The sequence below is a fragment of the Filicampus tigris genome, chromosome 13 (assembly GCF_054856515.1).
Source record: "Filicampus tigris isolate MCC_2025a chromosome 13, RoL_Ftig_1.0, whole genome shotgun sequence".
In the NCBI taxonomy this organism is placed as follows: Eukaryota; Metazoa; Chordata; class Actinopteri; order Syngnathiformes; family Syngnathidae; genus Filicampus; species Filicampus tigris.
The window spans coordinates 5,323,844-5,340,056 of record NC_141229.1 but is presented as its reverse complement, the minus strand read 5'-3'; the positions used below and the strand labels follow the sequence as shown (position 1 = coordinate 5,340,056).

The 16,213-nt window shown below is 39.4% G+C and overlaps 2 protein-coding genes across 2 annotated transcripts; both read right to left on the bottom strand.

The window, feature by feature from the left end:
• Positions 1-2,039: 2,039 nt before the first annotated feature.
• On the bottom strand, positions 2,040-15,998 carry LOC147137309 (M1-specific T cell receptor beta chain-like). The gene is made up of 9 exons (XM_086050033.1): positions 15,778-15,998; positions 14,850-15,140; positions 12,502-12,817; positions 8,534-8,555; positions 8,378-8,384; positions 7,844-7,996; positions 3,503-3,853; positions 2,651-2,671; positions 2,040-2,565 (listed from the first exon to the last, which is right to left on the bottom strand). Exons 1-9 carry the CDS (start codon positions 15,935-15,937, stop codon positions 2,378-2,380), a joined length of 1,509 nt encoding a protein of 502 aa, XP_085906159.1. The 5' UTR covers positions 15,938-15,998; the 3' UTR covers positions 2,040-2,377.
• Positions 10,543-11,995, bottom strand: LOC147137310 (uncharacterized). Its single transcript, XM_086050239.1, has 2 exons — positions 11,604-11,995; positions 10,543-11,536 (listed from the first exon to the last, which is right to left on the bottom strand). Exons 1-2 carry the CDS (start codon positions 11,656-11,658, stop codon positions 11,199-11,201), a joined length of 393 nt encoding a protein of 130 aa, XP_085906365.1. The 5' UTR covers positions 11,659-11,995; the 3' UTR covers positions 10,543-11,198.
• Positions 15,999-16,213: the final 215 nt, after the last annotated feature.

The following is a 16,213-nucleotide window of genomic DNA, read 5'->3' as shown; positions in this document are numbered from 1 at the left end:
GTCACGGTGTGAGTGTGATGCTTGCCATGCTGACTTGCGCCACACGGGGGCGACCGTGTAAGTTCTCCGTGAAATAAGCACATCATCCGTGTAGGCTCCAATGACAATGCATATAATATACAAAAGATTTAAAATGTTAAAAAAAAAAAAAAATGTATATCAAAATAATTTATTTAGCGGCTATTTATATAATAATACACATCATGTAAATACACATTTATTTGTATTTTTAATTGGAGTATTTCATTCACTTATATCATTTACATTTTAATTAATTAAATTAAAATAAGTTTAAAAAAAATAGATTTATGTTGTGCATGAATAAATAGCACAAATAAATGTGCTACAAAAAAAGCAATTTTGAAATCAGCATGGCAATTTTAGGTTTAATCAGCATAAAAATCGAACTCAAGACATTTTCTTCCTTAATCGTTCCCAGTGTTTGTCATCTGTTTAAGTAATGACGCTAGTTTTGTTGGGTGAGAATAAAATATAGACCCGAACCCTTTTATAAAAGGCCAAAAACTGAGTAAAGATACGTAATGCTTTGGCTAAAACAAAACGGTAATGAAGACAGATGTGCACAACATGGTGTCCATAAATCAAGTGACGCTGCTAAACTAATGATAGAGCATCTGTCCTGTTTTTCATTTTATATGAATTTGCTGGTTTCACGGGTGCGGCCATCTTGAAAACGGGAGTTGACCGAGTGGTAGGACTGCCCCCTATATGTCAAAATTGGAACTAACCCTTGAATTAGACTACGTGAAAGATGTACAGACGGTACAATACTGTAATTCTCTGTTCGTTTCTGTACTTAAATGACAATAATGGAGTGGTTAAGCCCACTCTAGTTTTCAATGACGTGCTCACAAAAAAAAAAAAAAAGGAGCGCAATGACACAGGCGGAAATCTAGTCAAAGTTGTTTTGCACTGACATGAAGCGTGTGCAAAGTGTTGTTTGCGTGACTGTACCTTCTCATTTCCTGCCCACGCATGCACCACTTCTCACATCGGTGTGTGCGTGTGCAAGGCGTGCAGGTGCAAGGTGGAGGTTGCGCTGAGGTGGAAAGTTGTGACCACATCCTCTCGCGTTGTGTGACCTCGTTTGACTCAACAACACTTTCGACATTTCAAATGTGCTCTTGGTGTGAATGCAATTCTCGCAAGAATAGGTTCTATACTTATTTTACGCATTTTTTCTTTTCGTTTATTTCGTTATGCAGTTTGTGTGGACCCAAAATGTATTTGCACAGAAAGCACAAGTCAGGGACGGCTTAAAGCAAATTCTATATGTGTAAATTAGAAGAAGAAAATAAAAAATGTGTTATATTAAATTATTTAAAATGATTTATGTAGTATATGACGCCTAGGAAAATAAATTAACTTAATCATTTAAACTCAAATGAACTGGATTAACATAGAAACATTCATTTATTTGTTTGTTATTATTTGTTCATTTTTATATGCAAGGGACAAAAAGGAACAATCCACATAAAAAAATTCTAATAAAAAATAGCATAGAAATTGGAATACATGAAAATAATATACAAACTGCATTACATGTATATAATAGTACATTAAATTTTTTATATAAATGTATAGGAATATGCTTGAGAAATAGCAGCAAGATGCAAAATCTAAAAATATTTTTTTTTATTTAGCCACTTTCAAATAAGTTACGTTGATAATAATTAATAATCTATTTTTAAAAATTAAAATAGATTAAAGACATTTATATAACATGCATTATCAAGTGTATAATTAATAGTAAAATTTAATTGAAATGGGCGGGAGCAAAACGCTTGTAACTCTTTTTAAAACCACACATAAACATAAAGTCAATGCTTATACAGTATAATTAAAAGTAAAATTGAAGTATAGGGATCGGATATTCAAAAGGGTGGTAATTAAACAACAAACACACTATTGTTGTTACTGAATAATACTTTATTGAACAAAGTCAATAAAAAAAAGAGGAAAAATAAAAGAAAAAGTCATTTCTCCTTTGGTGTTTTTTTTCCAGACGACACCTGCAAAAAACAACGAGAAAATTCAGTAATTGCGTCTCAGTAAATCTTGCTTATTAAATGAAAAACATTTTGCAAACACTGAAGATTTGACTGAAGTCTTCAATTGGCTTAGCATGTTTTTCTGAACACCAAAGGCAAGTTGGCGCTTCACTAAACTTAACCCGTGTTTCTGTATGCATCAAAGATCATTTAGTCTTCAAAATTGACCAAACATTTTTTCGTCAAATCAAAAGCGATTTTTAGGAGAAGCAAATGTCTTTTCATAAACATCAAAGACATGTTTTCCTGGGCATGAGAAAACAATGCAGCCTTCCAAGAAGCCATTAAAATAGTCTTCATTGAACCTAACAAATGTGTTTTTTCAATAACATACAAGACAATTGAGTGTAATTTGTTCTTTTCAATTTTTTTTTCCCCCAACCAACCCTGATCCGCCACAGCAGGAAGGCCACAAAGACGGTGTAGACGCAGCTCTTGGCGATGAGGATGCCGTACGACAGCTTGGCGCTCTGCGTCAACCTCATGAAGCTCTCTGGAGGGCAAAAGACGGGACAGCGTTGAGCGCCGCCGCTTGCTAAGGCGCTTCGGGTAAGCATAAGAAAAAAAACCATAATCACCTCGGCTGTATCCGTCTTCAGCTGAGCATAAAGGGAGGAAAGATAACAATTAGCATCAAAATCATCGTCATAAATCAAAGGCAAAGGCTGTTCAATTAGCCTATTGTTTGTGATTTTGTTTTTCTAACCATCAAAAGCGATTTAAGAATTGTGATCCCAGCATACATGTTACATACATCTAAGGCAATTTAAATGATTTCAGAAACAAGTTTTCAGCACAGGGTTTCAGAAACATCAAAGATATTTTGTGAACAAATTATGTGTTTTTGTCAAAACCAAAGAATTCAAACTTTAAAATTAGCCAATTTAAATTTTGAGTGACGAAACATTATTTAAAGTCTGCGCTTAACCTAATCTTTTTCAATAAATTCAGAATCAAAGACGATATATACAATCTTTCGTCAATATTTCTTTTTTTTTCATGGTAAAGACAATTTAGCATCATTCATGCTCTTTGTAAAAATTAAAGATGATTTTGAGAACCTAATCTATGTGTTTTCATAAACATCAAAGACAATTTGCCATCTTCTTTGGATCTATTAAATGTTTTGTCGACAAAGACAATTTCGTCTTCATTAACCCTAGCGTGGTAGCACTTTTAAAAGGCCTGTTTTGTAAACATGAATGTACCAGGAAGCAAAGATGATTTGCAGTCTTTGATTAATCTAATATGTTTTTTAATATCAAGGGCGATTTAGAATCTGTGTTGTGTTGGTAAACACCGACTGAAAGGCGATTTAGGCATCCAAAAACCCAACGTACGATATTTTGTTAGCATCAAAGAGCATGTAGTCTTCAGTGATCCTAATGTATGTGATTTTGTAAACATCAAAGACAACACGATTAAGTCACCATTCTTTCCGCTGATGGAATGTGGAACGTCGACATATATCTTCCCATCGAAAAACGTCACGATGCAGGTGAAATTCGTACTCCGGTGCGACCATTCGCTCGCCGGCACCCGCAGCCTGCTGGTGATGCTGTAGCCGGCCCCTCTCCGTTGGGCCTCGGCGTCCGTAGCCACGCCCTTTACCCTCTTCTGGCCGTCCACCATCCAGGCCACCCTGACATGGTCCGGGTAGAAGTCGGTGGCGGCGCAGACCAGCGTCTTTTTCTTGGTCTTCTTGTCCTTCTCGTTGGTGCACTCGTGCTCTGAAGGCGGGAACAACGTCACCTTGGGCACCGTGATTTTGGCGTTTGGTTCTGTGCGGAGCCGACACAAGTGTCATCAATATGTTATCGCTGTTATTACAGTTCATAAAAAGACAACATGACGCTCCTTTTCATTGATACCAAAGATGATTCCGAGTCTTTAAACGGGAAGTCAACGCAAACATTTTGTTTCAAGAATATCTTCTATGCAAGCCCACTAGTTGAAACAAGGTTTTCTGATAAATATTGCGTTTGTGGAATATGAGAAATCCACCCGTTTTTAGCTAGCTCAGGGGGCGGCCATTTTGTCTTCTGTCGACTGAAAATGACATCACCACTGCTCAATCACGGCTCAGATTCAGAAAACAGGTCAGCCGCGATTGGTCGTTGCGAGCAGTTGTGATGTCATTTTCAGTTGACAGAAGACAAAATGGCCGCCTCCGGAGATGGCTAAAAATGAGTGCGTTTTGCTGCTTAACTTATATCCCACAAACTCAAAATTAATCAGAAGAAAAAAATATGTTTGGGTTGACTTCCGCTTTAAGGAACTAGCGTACATGGTTTTGTCAGCATCAAAGATGATTAGTCAAGTCTTCAACAAAACAACAAACATATTTTTGTTAATCTCATAGGTGATTTACAGTCTTCAACAAATTCAGCATGTTTTTGATAACATTAAAGACTACTTAGTTTTCAGTGAACTAAAGTGCATGTTTATGTTAACTGGGAAGGGGATTTAGTCTTCAATTAAACCGGTGGTGTCCAAAGTTTTTCCTCCGAGGTCCGCATACAGAAAAATAGAAAGATGCAAGGCCACTTTAACTTCACTTGAACTTACAAAATACGGAAATACAAAATGAATCAATCAAGCAATTACAAACTGTTTATATGCTGCCGCCCACCCTGACCTCACCCCTTTCTTTTCAATAGCATTGCAGCCCATGTCAGACGTTTTTCTGAGTATATGCAGCGGGCCGCCAAATAATGGACTGTGGGCCGCAAATAGGCCGCGGGCCGTCGTTTGGATGTAAATCGACTATGTTTACATGCAGTCGATTGAGCCAAACGATGTGTTTTTCCTCAGATCAAAGACCATATTCTCGCTGTCCTGTCAAAAACACTTGTTCATTTTTTTCAATTTTCTTATTTTTACGTGAATGGTATCTCCATGTTACAGACATCGCATTAAAGTGAAATTTTTTTTTTTTTTCCCCCAAATTGGACACAAGTGTTTTTCACAGGACAGCGACGATATGCTGTCCTCAACAAAGTAACGTACGTAGTTTTGTGCAGCATCAAAAACTATGTTTTTTTTGTTAACATCAAAGATGATTTACAGCCTTCAAATAACCTAACGTTCGTGTTGCCACCAAAGCAGGTTTCGAGTCTTTGTTTTTTGATAATATCAAAGACAACTTAGTTTTCAGTGATTTTACGTACGTTTATGTAAACGTGGAAGTCTTAAATGAGTCTTTAATTAACACAGCATTCATGTTTTGTTACCATCAGAGACCCTTTGCGAACATCGAAGACACCTTCGCCGTCTTCAATGAACGATTAACCATTTAATTAACCATTTAATTATATAAATTAAATATATTACATATTTTGTTTATATTAAAGACAAGTATCTTCACTTAACTCTCAATGATGATTCGCAGTCTTCAAAGAACCTGACGTGCACATTTTATAAACAACATGGGCAATTTTGAGTCCTTGATTGTCATATAAATTTTCATGTAAACAACACAGGTGATTTCCAGCCTATAAGCAACTTTTTTTTTTTCCAAAGTGCTCTAGAGATAAAATTGAGTCGTGACGAGAACCTAACGTATGTTTTTTCCTTAACACTGGAGATTATTTCAGTTTTCACCAAACCAAATGTAGTTGTTTTTTTTTTTTTTTTAAAGAAGCATCAGAGATGATTTACTGTCCTCAATAAAATGAATAGAGACGTGAATTCTAATGTACTGAAGATATTTTTGTTGAACAGTATGGATAGCCTAAAATACACAATCTTTCTACAAAAAAAACAAACAAACCTGAAATTAGCCATTTTTTTACTGATTACTGATCAAGTACAAAGTCAAAGAGTAAAACTTAACTTTACGATTTTCTTGAGGTTACATCTAAAGGAAAACATGTTCTGGAACATTTTTTGTAGCTGAAAAGTTCTCACATGAACAGATATAAAAAAATTTTTAAAAAAACAAAGGCCGAGAACAAAACCCGATGAGGAAAACCTCCATTTCAGACCCATTTAACCAACTTCCGAACAAACTTTAGCCAAATCAACACTTCTCAATTCACACTAAATGAACACTTCTCGCCATTTGGTCAAACAAAACCTTCAAAGGGATGCAACGCATCCACTTAAGAGCTTAGAGCATTTTTCTTACCTAAAACAGTGAGTTTGGTCCCTGCGGCGAAAAAAGCCAAGTCGTACGAGCACAGAGACGCCGAGCTACCACAGAAACCTCTCGGCCTCCCAGCTCTTATCTCTGACTTGTGCGTGCAGCAACCGAGGTCTTAAAGCACCACCGTCCGTCCTCTGAAACCTTGAGGTTAAGAGTCCTCAACCGACCTTTAAATCATCAATCAAGTTGATCAAAACAATCAATTCAATGACAATAACGACCAATTTGCCTTTAATGACGACTTAGCCTTCGATGCGATTTTGTAAACGGAAGAAAGGTCTTCCATGAGCCTAACGGTGTTTTTATAATTGTACTTAAACTTCAGTGAACCAAACTCAATGTTTTTGGAACCCGGGTGAGAATTGAGTCTCAATCAAAGACGATTCAGAGGGAATAAACCTCGTGTATGTTTTTTCGTAAACATCAAAGACAATGAAGCTCACATACGCGCTTTGAACACAATAAGGAGGAGCGTCGATGGACTCATTGTTGATGCTTTTCCGAACATCAAATATAATTTCATGTTTAACAAACCTAACATGCATTTTTATAAAAAAAAAAAAAAAAACAAGGTCAATCTTCCAATAAACTAACGTACGTTTTTTGTAAAGATCGGAGGCAATTCAGTGTTGAATAAACGTTCGATTTTTTCAACAAGACAACGAAGTATTCAACTTCTTAACAAACATAGTAAACAGAAAATCTTTATAGTAGTAGTAGTGTGCTAGATTTTGGATGACCTAGCATACTTTTTGGTAAACTTTTTTTTATGAACTTAACCTACACGTTTTTTAAAACAACAACGATTTTGATTCGTCACCTAATCGAACGTACACATTTTTCGGAACGGTAACAGTGAATCCGATGCAGGTTTTTGTAAAGGAAAAAAGACTATTTAGAATTTCGGATACACGTAACGTACAATTTTGTAAACATCAGACAATTTCGAGTCTTCAACATAGCTACTGAACTTGTTTTTGTCGACATCTTTGACAAGTTGGAATCCTCCATCCATTATCGTACGCATTTTCTTAAACATCAAATGTCTTCAACGAACTGATGTCAGTGCTTTCAAAAACAACGCGTTTTCAACAAACCTAACAAAAAAAATGTTCAAAAGCGTAACGAGGATGATTTTCACATGTGGACTTGATGAATTTACATTTCGTTTGTGTCAATCAAAATCAACTTTCTCAACAAAACTGCAGTTAATTTAGCCTCACCCGAAGTAGTCCGCACAAAGCATTTTCACCTGTGCTTCAGTTTCATATAACGCTGTTTTCTTGTGAAGCTTTTCAAATTCCTGCCAATCTTGTTCCTGCACCGATGAAAACTTCATTCGCAAAAGTAACACTTTGTTGTACATGAAACAACTCACAACCGCTCATTTTCCACTCATTTTAGTTTCATATCAAACCAGGTTTCCTGACATTGTCTTTTTCCTGTCTCTTACCTTTGACAGTTAACCTTGTTCCTGCGCCAAAAAAAGATTTCCGAGGTGTCACAGGTAGCGGTCTAGTACTCAATAAGCAACTCAATAACACTACTCATTTTCATCATTTCAATTCCATATTCCCTTGGGAAGATTGAACATTACTGACATTAACTTGTTCCTGTGTCATACCTAGAACGGTTAACTTTGCTCCAGCCCCGAAGACAGCTTTTTCGAGATTGTCACAGCGCAGCTGTCCCATACGTAAAACAACCCGCGACGACTTATTTTCCAACACGTTTGTTTCATATGAAAAGCATTTCCCTGACATTCCTTTCTTCACGTCTCACCTAGACACCTTGTTCCTGCACCAAAATAAGCCTTTTAAGCACAAGTATCGCAGTACACGAAACCACCCGTAACGACTCCTTTTCCGCCACTTTGGTTTCATATCAAACGATTTTTTTTGGGGGGGGGGGGGAAATTCAGAAAGCTTTTAAATTCCTTCGATGACTTCTTCCTGCGTCTTACCTAGAACTGTCAACCGTGTTCCAGTGCCAAAGAAAAGTAACAGTATCACGCCGTAGCTGTCTGATTCGTGAAACCAACCAAGTGTTTCATTTTCTACCACTTTAGTTTCATACAAAAACGTTTTCCTGGGAAATTCAGAAAGCTTTTAATTTCTTGACATTGGCTAGTTCCTGCGTCTTACCTACGACTGTCAACCTTGTTCCTGCGCCAAAAGGAATCTTATTAGTGTCACAGTGCAGGTGAACAGTGCACTAAACAACGCTCGACTGCACTGAATTTTCCCCCCTCCTTTGGTTTAAAAAAAAAAAAAAATTCCAGTATTCCTGATATTGACTTGTTCCAGTGTCTTACCTTGAACTGGAAAACGTTGTTCCTGCGACAAAGACACCAGAAGCAGAATAATCATAGCGAAACTGTCTCATGCTCCAAACAAACCTTGAACGCTACTCATTAAAGAGGAAGTCAACGCAAACTTTATTTTTTCAGGAATATGTTCTATGCAAGCCCACTAGTTAAAAGAGGGCATTCTGATAAACATTGGGTTTGTGGAATAAGTGTTAATCCACTCGTTTTGAGCCATCTCTGGGGGCGGCCATTTTGTCTTCTGTCGACTGAAAATGACATCACCACTGCTCAATCACGGCTCAGATTCAGAAAAGAGGTCAGCCGCGATTGGTCGTTGTGAGCAGTTGTGGTGTCATTTTCAGTCGACGGAAGACAAAATGGCCGCCCCCAGAGATGGCTAAAAACGAGTGGATTTTGCTGCTTAATTTATATTCCACAAACGCAAAATTAATCAGAGTGCCGTGTTTCAACTAGCGGGCCTGCTGGGAACATATTGTTGAAAAAATTACGTTTGGGTTGACTTCCGCTTTAAGTTCCGTTTCAGTCTAGTTTTTAGGACGCTTTGCGTTCTTGACATGGACTTGTTCCGCGGTGTGTCAAAACACTTTATTTGTCCCAGAGGGGCAATTTAAAAGGCGTAACGAGCAGCATTGTAGGACAACACAAACACAACATCATAACAGACATACATCAATTACAATAGTAAAAAAAAATAAAATAAATAAAAATAATAATAATAATAATATATCCATTTACTGCCAAGTAAAACATTCTGTGGTGAAAAAGGGTTAGAAATGGCCCAGAAGGTTAAAGCAGGACGGGGCTTCAATCTGACGGCGATGACGTTGGTGAGGGAGGTTTTTGTACGGCCCGTCTGTGGGTTTGTATCACCGTGGCCCCCTGTATACACAGTGTGTACGCTTTGTTCAAAAACCTGCATGGTGGTTTTTCATGGTTTTCTCTACCCCCCGCCCCGCGCCCACCCTTGCCCTCGTGCCCCTCATCATCCTCACCTGTCGCTGATATCTCAGCACGCATCTCTCCAAGGTTGCTGCTGCTATTTGTGTGTGGCCCGGAAAAGGAGCCGAGAGGGAGATGCACACGCTCGGTCCCTTCCCGTTCGCCCAAAAGGGTTTGATATTGATGTTTTTCTGACATGATTTAAATATGGCTGCTAATCAATCAAAAGCTCGTCGCGTGTAAATGTTTTCTGAAGCACATTTTACTCAGATTGATACAATTGAATCCTTACATCCTCATACCTCCTCTCCTAACATTTTTAATATTAAAGCCTCAAAAAGGAAGACTGTATTTGCATTAAAATTACACACACAGACATATCAAAAAAAAACATTTGGAACATTTGGAGATGGACATGACTTTTGTAAAACAGCAACAATATTTAAAGCTTGATTTTATCTGAAAATGTATGCAAATATGTGATTTTTAATATCCTTAATGAAATGAATACATAACAGTACTGTACATTACAAAATGTGGATGTGAATGTGTGTTTCTGAGTGTGGTTTTTTTTTTTTGGGTGTTTCAGATTTTTTTTAAATCCTTGATTTAGAAAGAGGCATTTTTACCTGTTTTATTTATATCCAAAACAAATTAATTTTTGTTGAGCAGGAAAAAACCCAGAAATAAACATAATAACAAAAGCATACCAAATAAAAACAATATTAATTCCAATAATAAGAAACATAAAAAAAAAAAAAACAGTACTGTACATTACAAAATGTGGATGTGAATGTGTTTTTCTGAATGTGTTTTTTTTTTTTTGGGGTGTTTCAGATTTTTTTTTAAATCCTTGATTTAGAAAGAGGCATTTTTATCTGTTTTATTTATATCCAAAACAAATTAATTTTTGTTGAGCAGGAAAACCCCCCGAAATAAACATAATAACAAAAGCATACCAAATAAAAACAATATTAATTCCAATAAGAAACATAAGAAAATTAAATAAAATTCAGTATAATGCAAAAAAAGACTTCTAGACAGATTTCTTTTTTTAATTTATTCATTTAGAATAATTTGTCATTGTCAGCACACATTTACATCTCTGACTCCCCTCTCATCCCTCCCACCTTTGTCGTCACTTTAGTTGTTACCTTATGCATGGCACTCAATCTAATTGCCAACCCTTCCTTGCCAATGTTAATCAGTCGTTTTGGCTGCCTTCCCTTGTGTCATTGACAACGATAAGGGCCCTAGGAAAGAGCCAGGAGGGACTGCGCAAGGCCAGGTTGTCAAAATCCATGAAACTAGTTTTGCGCCGCATTTTCGACGCTTACTAAAAGTACAGTGAACACTGGCTATTAGGTGAAAAACGCACCTAATCGCAGTTATCGGCATATTTTTTTTAGCCCTTTCTGTAATACGCTAAGATGGCCACTGTCTGATAGCAATTTTCTTAATGGGAGGTAGCCTACAGCAGAGGCACGAGCACGAACGCACACCCACGTATGTCTCAGTTTTGATCTAGTCTTGGTGATTTTTGTTCTCGGTTACATGACATTTTAGTCGGGGGAATCTATTATCTCCTTAACCCCCGCAAATAGCGATGGTTTTCTGTTGTGCATTTGACTTTTGAAGTGACGTCCAAAAGAAAGTGTGTCAATTGGCTTTCGTTCTCCTATCTTTCAGGGAGGGTTTTTGTGGGGCACTGTCAGGCCCCTCCGCGGCCGTGTGTACTGGCGGTGGCGAGAAAATGGCGGCCGTCACCAGGCCACCTGTTCGCTACTATGCGGAGGTGGGCCTCCGCCCTGCCATCGCCGCTCACGTTGACGAGGCCGCTAAAGGGCGGTTCGACCGAAGCCTTTTCGTAGTTGACCAGAGCCACCAGTTCCAAAGATCGGGCGCCGCCTGACGCCCGCCTGTACCACTGGATGGTGTCGCAGTTGGGGAGCGTGTGCGTGAACCTCAGCGTGACGTCGCCGTCGTCTGCTTTCACAAAAATATCACGGGGGGTCTGGGAGACCCTCACCTCTTCACTCGACCGTACCCCTGAAAAGACACCGAAATGCGTCACCAAAACACAAAAGACTTGTCAAATGGCGGCGTGGAGTCGTACCCGTCATCCAGACCAGGTTGGCCATGAAGATAATGAGGCGACGTTGTGGCTTCATACTCAATATGTGATCGAGCAGAGGCTCTTGTGTTGCAGGAAGTCAGACAGGAAGTGACACGGCCACGATGCAGGAAGTGCGTTAAAGCCTTTTGCCAGGTGGAACAACTGCAGACTTTTCAATCCGTGCTATTCCTAAGTGTCAATGACGATTTCGTCATTAAAGCGGGGAAATCAACCCAAACACTTTTTTTTTTTTTTTTCAAGAATATGTTCACGGCAGGCCCACTAGTTGAAACACGGCATTCCGATTAATGTTGCGTTTGTGGAATATGCCCGAATCAGAAATATCAACCCATTTTTAGCCATTTTGTCACTTCTATCGACTGATAATGACATCACAGACCCTCAGGGCTCAGATAACAACCAATCACCGCTCACCTCTTTTCTGAAGCTGAGCTATGATTAGTCGTTATCTGAGCCCCGAGGGTCTGTGATGTCATTTTCAGTCGACAGAAGTGACAAAATGGCCGCCCCCGGAGATGGATTAACTCTTAATTCCACAAACGCAATATAAATCAGAATGCCTTGTTTCGACTAGTGGGCTTGCATAGAACATATTCTTGAAAAAAAAAAAAAAAAAAAAAAAAATGTCCGTCGGGTTGACTTCGACGTTAACGCACAAGCCGTTGAAGACTAAATTCAACTGACGAACCTTAAGTGCAACCCAAGACGATGCAACAATCTTATCTTAAATGGCGTCCGGTTAGCAACCGCCGGATGGATCTAATAGTGCTCGGAAATGGTTGGATGCAGGTGCATGCTGGCAACGATGGCGGTGATGGGGTTGGAGTTTGAGAGCGTGAGAAGAAAGCGAGGCTTTGCGTACGATAAGGTTTATGACTTGGTGATGTGGTGATTAACTGCACCGTGGTGGGTAGCTGCACAATAATAAACGGCGCTGCTGTTCGGGCGCAGCTCGGGGATGATCATCCTGCACGTTTCGCCAGATCGGCCGTTGCCCTCCAGCTTCACATTTTCCTGGCCAGCCTCTATCGTGGCGGATTTGTCGTACACGTTCCCGATTAGCTGCATGCCGACGCCACGCTGCCGGTACCACAGTATGGTGTTGTAGCTCGTTATGTTGTGCGAACATTTAAGCGTGGCCTTGTGGCCCGCCGCCCCGATGATGTCGGCGGGACTTTGTGTGACATCCAGTCCTGAAAGTGAAAAAAGAAAAACATTTTTTGTTTAGTCCACATCAAATCTGATGTACGTGTTTTTGGAAACATCAAAGATAATTTTTCACTGAACCTACAGGAAGCATTTCCCTAAAGTGTGCGCTTTCGTAAACATTTAAGATGAACTATTCTTACGTGAATCCAACTTCATTTTTTTCCGGGAATATAGAATAGCATTTAGAGTCTCTGAGGAATGTTACATTTGACGTTTTTGTCAACTTTGAAAGCTATTTCGGCACTTTGAAAGACCTCAAGTTTACATTTTCGTAAAAAAACAAAAAACAAAAACAAAAACAAAAAAAAACATGAACGAGTCTTCGATTGATCAAATATAACGCATTTGTAGTCCGGAAGGAAAGAATAAAAAGAAAAAAATTAGCTACCGTGTTGATGTTACCTGAGAGCAGAGGAACGCTGGCAGCAACGCTCATCAAAAACAGATACATCACGTCGTCTGCTTCACTTGAGGTTGCTATGATCTGCACTCGCAACCTATCCGATAAAGAGCAACAGCCGACGCGAGCTGATTGGCTGAGACCGAGTGGCTCGTGGCTTCCTTTTTCGTAAATGCCCTTAACAGGCTTTTGCATGTTTTTAAAGCTCCCCTGAACCTTTGTAAAATATTGTATTGTTTAAATGTATTCCCAACACTCTTTTGTCTTCATTCAACAGTGTGAATCTTGGCCCGCGCAGCTTGCAGTCGTTTGCGGGCTATAATTTATTTGTATTTTTTGGGGGGTCCAATCAGATTTCAGCTTCAATGTGTTGCTATATCAGTGTAAACCGCCCAAGGCCTTTAGACGCAGGGTTGAAACAACACGATAGATTTTTATTTTTATTTTTATTTTTTTTTATTTTTAAGAATCTGAACCAATCAGGTTTCAGATTCAATATACGGGGCCTGCTAGAATACATCCGGCTCCGTCAACACTTTTCCGCCCCCCTGATTGGTTCAGCGCAATTCATTGCACGCAACACACACACACGTACATGTGTGCGCACACCCAGGCACACGCAACCCCCACCCACACACACACACATACACGCTAGAGACAATCTTCAATACACCAAATACATTATGTCTATTTGTCAACACGTATTATCGCAAACATGAGACATTATTTCGTCTTCACTTAACCTGATGTGTTCTTGCTAACGTCGAAGATGATTTTGAGCCTTCGATACGCCTAACGTGCTTGCTTTTGTCCATAACAAAGACAAATGGTGATTGGTGGACAAGCTACCAAGAGCTAGCCTGCTAGCCATCTGTCACTAGAGCTAACCACAAACAAAATCAGGAATTGCTATATAATGCTACATAATTCTCAGTCCCGGCACATTTTCAGCAAACATCTTAAAATGCGTATGATGTATTTTGAAACAAATCTTTGATTTCACCTTGCGGGGACTTTGATGCTAACAAAAACACACGCGTTTGTGGTTTGTTGAAGTCAATTTAGTCCCAAATGAACCCGACATAGTTTTCTGTCAACAGCCAAGTTGATGTTTGCCAAAGTTATCGTACATGTCTGGTGGCAAGTTAGCAACCGCCGGATGAGCCTCCCGCTCGAATAAGAGTGCTGGGAATGGTTGGATCCAGGTGCGTGGTGGTATTGGGGGTGGTGGATGTGGGGGTTATCAGAAAATGCAGGGGGGAAAGTGTTGTGTTGAGGTTTATGACCTAATGATTTAGCATAGAACATATTCTTGAAAAAAAAAAAAAAAAAATGTCCGTCGGGTTGACTTCGACGTTAACGCACAAGCCGTTGAAGACTAAATTCAACTGACGAACCTTAAGTGCAACCCAAGACGATGCAACAATCTTATCTTAAATGGCGTCCGGTTAGCAACCGCCGGATGGATCTAATAGTGCTCGGAAATGGTTGGATGCAGGTGCATGCTGGCAACGGGGGGATGGCGGTGATGGGGTTGGAGTTTGAGAGCGTGAGAAGAAAGCGAGGCTTTGCGTACGATAAGGTTTATGACTTGGTGATGTGGTGATTAACTGCACCGTGGTCGGTAGCTGCACAATAATAAACGGCGCTGCTGTTCGGGCGCAGCTCGGGGATGATCATCCTGCACGTTTCGCCAGATCGGCCGCTGCCCTCCAGCTTCACGTTTTCCTGGCCAGCCTCTATCGTGGCGGTTTGGAAGTACACGTTCCCGATTAGCTGCATGCCGACGCCACGCTGCCGGTACCACAGTATCTTGTCGTAGCTCGCTATGTTGTGCGAACATTTAAGCGTGGCCTTGTGGCCCGCCGTCCCGATGATGTCGGCGGGACTTTGTGTGACATCCAGTCCTGAAAGTGAAGAAAAAAAAAAAGAAAAAAAAATTGAAAAGTCAACAAAACGAACATTTTTTACATTTCGACGATGATGAATCTTGCATAAACATCAGAGATGACTAAAAGATTAAGCTAACGTAGGCATTTACAGCCTTCGGTAAACCTAAAGTGAGTGTTTTCGCAAAACTAACTATTTTTTTCATAAAGGGAATACCGGTTTGAGTCTATGACAAAGCGGTGACGTTTTGGCCAACTTTCCTTAATGAATCTCAAACGGGATTTTTTGATGAAGCTAACATTTGTGATTTTGTAACCTTTGGAGGGGATTTTGCATCGTCAATAGACATAACGTAAACGTTTTAAACATCAGTGGCTATTGAGTCTTGGACAGACCTAACATGAACGTTTTTTGTCTTCCACAAAGATCATTTGGAGTCTTCGGTAGATCGAACATAAACATTGTCATAAAAGACGATTTAGTCTTTGATGGACCTAACGTGTATATACGTCCCAAAAAAACAAAACAAAAAAAAAAAATCAAAAAATATTTGGGAGTCTTCGATTGATCACACATGCGGTTTCAGTCCGGAATGAGAGACTAAAAAACATTTGTTTAGCATAGTGTCGTCGTGTCGATGACGGCCGAAGTTACCTGAGACCAAAGTAACGCTGGCAGCAATGCTCAGGAACAAGAGGAACATCATGTCGTGTGGGTCACATGAGGTTACTATCGTAAATGTTCTACTCGTCTGATGAAGAGCAGCAGCCGATGTGAGCTGATTGGCTGAGAAGGCCAGCCAGTCGCAGGGCATTTTTCTAAAGGCTTTTCATAAAATTATAAGGCTTTTAATTTCATTTGTGACTTTTGTGTGCATACGCACGCACGCACGCACGCACACACACACATATTTCTATGTTTCATTACTCTCATTATATGATAATAATAATAAAGAAATATTGCTATATGCTACTCCTACGAATAATAATGTGTATTACATTTTCCTTCAGGGAATAACATGAGTATGAGAAATCAAATAATCAAAAAGGAAGTATTTTGTATATTGACGAAACCTTTATTGCTATTATTT

Coding starts and splice junctions, on each gene's coding strand:
- LOC147137310 (XM_086050239.1), bottom strand. CDS start 11,658: ATGAAGCCACAACGTCGCCTCATTATCTTCATGGCCAACCTGGTCTGG. Junction 11,537..11,603: donor CAACCTGGTCTGGATGACGG/GTACGACTCCAC, acceptor GTGTCTTTTCAG/GGGTACGGTCGAGTGAAGAG.
- LOC147137309 (XM_086050033.1), bottom strand. CDS start 15,937: ATGCCCTGCGACTGGCTGGCCTTCTCAGCCAATCAGCTCACATCGGCT. Junction 12,818..14,849: donor TTGTGCAGCTACCGACCACG/GTGCAGTTAATC, acceptor TTTCACTTTCAG/GACTGGATGTCACACAAAGT. Junction 3,854..7,843: donor AGCAAAGTTAACCGTTCTAG/GTATGACACAGG, acceptor GGCTCCGCACAG/AACCAAACGCCAAAATCACG.